Consider the following 6,315-nt stretch of genomic DNA (forward strand, 5'->3'; position numbering starts at 1 on the left):
TCATGGTGCCTTTCTCCATGTACTCCACCTCCATCACCGCCTTCTTGATCTCGTCCGCGCTGTGGTACTTGTTGAGGGGGAACTCGGTGCGGACGCGGCTGGAGTACTGCACCAGCCCCACCCGCGTGCCGTGGGGGGGCACCTCCAGCAGGTCCACGATGCGGTTCACAAACTGCTTCACCAGCTCAAAGTTCTGGGGCTGGACGCTCTTGGAGCCATCGATCACCATCACCAGGTCGGCATGCCCGGCCCTGCACTCTGCAGGCACAGGGGGAAGGTGAAAAGGGACTGGCTTGGCTGTGGGCACCTGTGAGTGGGGTGAGGCTGGGAAGCAGGGCAAAGCGCGCCTGGATGTCGCAGCCCTAAAACCTCCACTGCCACCCCATTGTCTCTGAAAGTCCCTCCTAGGTTTCCCTTTTCCTGAACCTTTCCTCAAAGCTCCTGTTGCATTTTCTGGGCCACGACTCTGAGGGCGTGAGCCAGCATCCGTCCCTGCAGCAGCCGGGGGGCCCCACCCAGCCCCGCCAGCTCTCCATCCTCTTCCAATTCAGCTCAGACAAAGTCCCCCTTAGAACCCCAGCCTAGCTGCAGGTAAGCCCTTGCCAGGACTGCAGAGCCCAGCCGAGGAGGATGCTGAGAGCCATGTTCCGGTACTCACTGCTGCACGCCTTGCCGTCAGCCTGGAGCTGCTGGCCCTCGGGGCACACGCAGCGGTAGGAGCCCTCGGTGCTCACGCACTTGAACTCGCAGCCGTGATCCACCCCATTGCAGAGGTCGGTGGCTGAAAGACAAGCCAAGGGCACAGGGTTATCCCCATCCGGGCAGGGTGGCCCAGGAACAGCCCTTCCCCTGGGGATCGGGCACAAGATATCTGCCATAGACCGCAGCCCCTGCCACACCACCATGCCGGGACGTACCCCTGCAGGACCTGCTGTCAGGCTGCAGTGTGAACCCGCTGCGGCAGCGGCAGTAGTGCCCGGTGGGGATGCTCACACACTCGTGCTGGCAGCTGTGGTTTCCGAAGCTGCAGTAATCGATCACTGGTGAGAGAAGGAGAAGGGCGGGCAGAAAGGGAAAGACATGAGAAAGAAGAGGGAGAGGGAGGAGCAAATGAAGAAGGGACAGGAAAGGAGAGGGACACTTACTACTGCAGCTCCTCTTGTCCTGGTTGAGGTAGTAACCCGCGCGGCAGCGGGACGAGTACGACCCACGAGCACTGACGCACTGGTGCTGACAGCCGTGTCTCCCGTCTGCGCAGGCATCGATGGCTGCAGGGGAACAGGACACCCGTCACCCTCCTGTCCCGGTCTCCCTGGGGCAGCTGAGCAGAGACTGCTCCAGGGCTTCAAGAAAGCTCCCAGCACCCTGAGACAAGAAGGAAAAGTCCCAGGGTGGTGGCCAGAACCAACTAATAAAAGCTTTGCACTCAAAATACAGGGCCAAAACACCGTGCATTTGGGCTGGGACGTGCATCTTCTGGTACCCACTGCCTGGAGCTCCCTCAGGTGACCGGCAGCTGGTTGTGCCCACGTGAGCCCCGCGTGTCCCATCCCAGAGAGGTGGTCAGGATTTAGCAATGCTGAGCACCATCCGCAGCCATTACAGACCCGGGAGACAGCGTGCCCAGTGAATGGAGCACCCAGGCTGCTGCTGGCCTTGCAGGGTCCTCTGCTGCGTTTCAGCTTCCTTCCATGAGACCTGTAACTACAAGTCCTCTACGAGAGTTAGGATAAAAAAAAAAGGATTTTTACGGGAACAGGTCTTTCCATCCAGGTTGAGCCTGTGGCCCGGGTTGCATTCGCAGTAGAAGGAGCCAGGGGTGCTGATGCAGCTGTGCTGGCAGCCGTGCTCCCGCTCCACGCACATGTCCACCCCTGCAAGACAGAAAGGGCATCAGAGCGGTCCACGGGCACACCAGACACACGGGGACTCTGGCTCCAGCACCAACCTGTACCCATAGCTGAAGCCACTAGGATGAGCTGCATGGCCCCAGCCCTCCCAGCCCCAGCGCTCACCCACTGATTTCCAGTACACAGACATGGACACTGCACAGGGCAGGTTCCTGAACTACCTTGGCTTTTTGATCTACCCGAGCACTAAATCAACACTCAATGTTAATTGATACTGTTGACAACTTGAGCTGAGTAAGCGGAAGCTTGAGCTCAGCTGGAACAGGCTGAAGGAGCCAGGTCTGTGTCTGTGCAGCCAGGAGGCTGCAGAGCTGGCCGGGGCGCAGGCAGCGGGGCCGGCAGGCGATGGGCAGGGCATCGTAAGCAAAAGCATCAGGCGCAGCAGCACATCAGGGCCCCGGGGGGCAGTATCTGGTCAGCCCTGGACGCCCGCCCCGGCAAGCAGGGACACACCACGGCACCAATGCAGCCCTGCAGGCATGCGCTCGCCCCTGGCTAGGAAACACTGCCTGAAAGAGGCTGGCAGCTGCTTTCTGCCCTTCGACAGACGTTGGAGAGTGTGAGCAAGGTCCTGCCAGCCCGCTGCGGTGCCAGGTCTCCAGCAAAGCCCACCAGCATGGGGGGTGACAGACAGGTCCCAGCCTGTGAGCTCCTGACCCGTGCCAGCATGGCCAGGGTGTGAACCAGCCTCCTGGCTCCCAGCTGAGACCGGCCAGCCGCTCCAGATCAGCACCATGTGCCCAGGGTTTTATTAAACACAAATGTGCATGCAGCAGATGTCATGCATGTGTCTGTGTAGGAGGACACCTTGCTAGAGCCAGGTCGAAATGTGTACAGGGCTCTGGGATGTGTCACCCGTTCCCGTCACACCCAGGGAAACCAGCTCCATGTTGCCTGCTCTTTAATATTCCCACCACTGCTCCCACAATGTCCTGGCTTGGGGCACAGCTACCAGACATGAGTGAAGAAAAGTGCTTGCTTGCAATGCTTTTGAAGCTCTCCTTATCTCACCCCAGCAGAGGAAAGGTGAGCAAGAGGAAAGGTGAGCAAGAGGAAAGACTGTCTGTCCCGGCATCCCATCGGGGAGGTTGCTTCCCTGTCCATACTGCCCCTAGCAAGGGGAGCCACCCCAAACATCCCTCTGAAGGTCATCTTCTAGCCTGGATGAGGAGCAGGCACCAGGGCAACCCTTGCCACCTCTCAGCCCTGGCTCTCACCCACCGCAGAGCTTGTCCTGGAACTGCTTTCCAAACTGCTGGATGAGCTCGAAGGACTCCACCAGGAAGACGTGCTCCTCCAGTGGCGGTGAGGCCATGGCCCGCAGCGAGTTCATGTCTGCCCGCTGGATGCCCACAGCATAGATCTCAATGCCAGCACTCCGGGCTTGGGTGGCCACCTCGGTGACACGGTCCTGGGGCCGTCCATCTGTCACGATGATGGCGATGCGGGGGATCTTCTTGTGCATAGGGCGTGCACCCTCCTGCGTGGTGAAGGCCACGTTCATGGCGTACTGGATGGCTAGCCCTGTCATGGTGCCCTGGGCCAGTGGCACGATGCTGTTGATGGCCTTTTCCATGTCCGCCCGTGTGAAGAAGGTCTTGAGGGAGAAGATATTCTGCACCTGGCTGGAGTACTGGATCACCCCCACCCGTGTGGCGTTGGGGCCTATGTCCAGGCTGCCGATGATGTCCATCATGAACCGCCGCATGGTCTCAAACTCAAAGGGGCGCACGCTGCGGGAGCTGTCGATCACAAACACGATGTCCAGGGGACCCGTCCTGCACTTCAGGGCTGGAAGGGGGCAAAGAGATGGTTCAGCCTCATGGCTGCCTGTGGGGAGCAGGGCTGGGAGCGGAGATATCCCTGCTGGGTGGCTGCAGGGGTGCTCAGTGGGGGATGGAGAGGGCAGATCTGGGCAGCCCCCACAGACCAGCATCTTCCCACTGCCAAATAAACCCATGGAGGGCGCGGGCAGAGTGGGAGCAGGGAGGACAGGCAGGGGAGGCATGCCCTGGCCTTAGGGCTATGGGGAAATGGCAGTGTCCCCTCCTCCCCAGCACTGTCCCTGCAGCCAGACCCAGCTCCTGCTCCCTGCATTTTCGCAGCTGACAGCCCCAGAGGCTGCAGAAACGCCTCTCTGTCTGCTGGCATCTGCCCTGGCAAGGCTTAAGCACAGGTTTAGGCAGTGGAAAATCAGAGCATTAAAGTGTAAAACAGCCCAATGCCTCATGCTGTCCTCCGCAAGCTGCAGCTCCTGCACTGCCTGGGCTCCTGCTGCTGCAGTGCCAAGCATGAAATACTGCTTTGGGCAATTCTTCTGTTCCCCCCACAGCTCCAGCTTCCCCCTGTTTTTTACTGCATTTTGCCAGTTTTTGCCTAAAACAAGGGATTGCTTTGGTTTGTTTTGGTTTTTAAGGGCAGAAAATGAGATGGTGAAAAAGCACAGCTCAGGGCATGCACATGGCGGGGATGGAGCCAAAGAGCCTCTCTTGGACATATGGGTGCTAGTTCCAGTGCAAACCGGGAGATTGTTTAGCAAGTGAAATGCCAATGAACATATTTTGCTTGGCTTGTGTGTAACTAAGCCTGGGAGAATTTGGAACTAATGGTAAGCAAACACTTTGAGTCCCCTTGGGATGATGCCCAGACCCGGGCTGTCATCTCAACTGCTCCGAAGGTGTCCAAGACAGACCCACTTCTTCCTCCATTCAGTGCCTTCACTGTTTTTAAACTGGAATTGATGTAGCTCCCTCTGCCCTGGGAGGAGAGAGGCTGGCTCCCCTGGGTTTGCCTTGTCCCCCCCATCAGGAGACCCATGGAAGGAGGGGGTCCCCCTCACGCCTGTGCCTCCTGCCAAGGTCGGAGCCTGCGGGCAGGAGGGTGACAAGCCCTGAGGCTCGGCTGTGCCAAGGCTGAGGACATGCCTGGAGCAAGTGGCACCAGACCCACCATGCTGGGGCCACACTTGGGCTCCCGCTCCCCTGGGAGGCACTGGGAAGTTCATGTCCCATGCCTGGGGGGATCCTCCATCCTCCTGGGGATGCTCCTGAGCAAGAAGCATCAGGTCTCCCCACCTCAACCAGTGAGCCATCCTCTGAGGGCTTCACTGCCCCAACAGACTCACTTCTCTCTCCTGCAGGCAATTCCCACCGTGCAGGGCTTACCTGCAGGTTTTGGTCTAGCCTCCAGCATCGTCAGGAGAAGCAGGAGGAGAGGGGCAATGGGCAGGAGCTTCATCATGGCTCTGTGAGATCACACAGCTCCGGGGCTGGGAGTGCTTGCTGCGGAGAGAAGATGACGTTGTAATCGGTGCTGAGGGTGGGCTGAGCCGCGGGGACACGCTCATCTGTGGTGGGTGTCCCCAGGCAGTGCCAAAACCCCTGAGCAGCAGCAGTTGTGACAGATCCATCCCCAAACTTCTCTGAACCCACGTGGGACTTTTCCTATTCAAGGACTGGCAGTCTCAGCACAGCTAAATTTCATTACAGTAGCAACGATCTGCCAAAGGGTCTGATTTTCTGCTCTGGGTGGAGCTGGCCATCCCACAAGCCTTATTTTCACTTGCAAACCAGGCGGATGGGATGTTCAGCCAAATGCTTTTTCACTGGCGGTGCGGCTGCTCTCTGCAGCCAGCCGGAGAGTGGGAAAGCTGCACCCGGGGATGGGGAGTACCAGCCCTCCTGACTCTCCCTCCGCACGGCAACGTGCTGGGAAAAGAAGCCCCCAGATGAAACGCCAGCACAGACAAAACCTGCTCAGAAGTCTCTCAGAGTCACTGGCAAAGACCGTTTTTCCAAGAAGCTCCATAAATTTATTCTCTGCCTTTCTCCAGACTACCTTTGGAGAGCAGGGAGCAGATGCCTCCGCAGGCACAGGGTGTAAGGGTGCCCGTGCAGATGGGCTTGTACTTGCCCCCCCCGGGCAGGGTGCTGGGTGATGCACTGCCTGCTGCCCTCCCTCTTCACATCACCCCGGGGCACCCCACCGCTCTGTCACCAGCACTTCACAGCTCTCCCCATCCTGATGGCTTTTCCAAGGCACACTCTGTACCCTGACAGCTTTTTCATGCATCTGAGGTGGGATAGCTGGGGAAAAGATATTTAGACCCAAAACCTCAGCTTGTGACTTGTCTCCCTCCCTGCCCACCTCTGCGTTGCCTTGCCTTGCCTTTCCCTGCCCTTGCCTGCCTCCTGCAGGGACATGGATTTATTTGGTTTATTTTTATTCCACCTCTGGTTGGAAACCCAAGGTGGTGGTGGGGGAAATGCCACAGTTAACACTGCTTCCCCCAGGAGACGTGCAGTGCCACAGCCGGGCACAGATACTGGCAGGGTGCTTTTAAAAAAAAGCACACGGAAATTCATTTTATCGGTAGTTATCAGCCGATATTTATTTAGCCCCAGGA

At 58.4% G+C, this 6,315-nt stretch overlaps 1 protein-coding gene across 1 annotated transcript in view; it reads right to left on the reverse strand.

Moving 5' to 3' along the window:
- Positions 1-5,177, reverse strand: part of MATN4 (matrilin 4) — an 8,639-nt gene extending 3,462 nt beyond the window's left edge. The window contains exons 1-6 of the mRNA XM_035892883.1: positions 5,075-5,177; positions 3,132-3,701; positions 1,752-1,874; positions 1,146-1,268; positions 918-1,040; positions 659-781 (exon numbers count right to left, since the gene is read on the reverse strand). Of these exons, the coding sequence (XP_035748776.1) occupies positions 659-781; positions 918-1,040; positions 1,146-1,268; positions 1,752-1,874; positions 3,132-3,701; positions 5,075-5,150 (1,138 nt within the window). The 5' untranslated portion in view covers positions 5,151-5,177. The remainder of the gene's footprint in view (positions 1-658; positions 782-917; positions 1,041-1,145; positions 1,269-1,751; positions 1,875-3,131; positions 3,702-5,074) is intronic.
- Positions 5,178-6,315: the final 1,138 nt, after the last annotated feature.

This window comes from Egretta garzetta, unplaced genomic scaffold (genome assembly GCF_000687185.1).
Source record: "Egretta garzetta isolate BGI_Z169 unplaced genomic scaffold, ASM68718v1 scaffold214, whole genome shotgun sequence".
In the NCBI taxonomy this organism is placed as follows: Eukaryota; Metazoa; Chordata; class Aves; order Pelecaniformes; family Ardeidae; genus Egretta; species Egretta garzetta.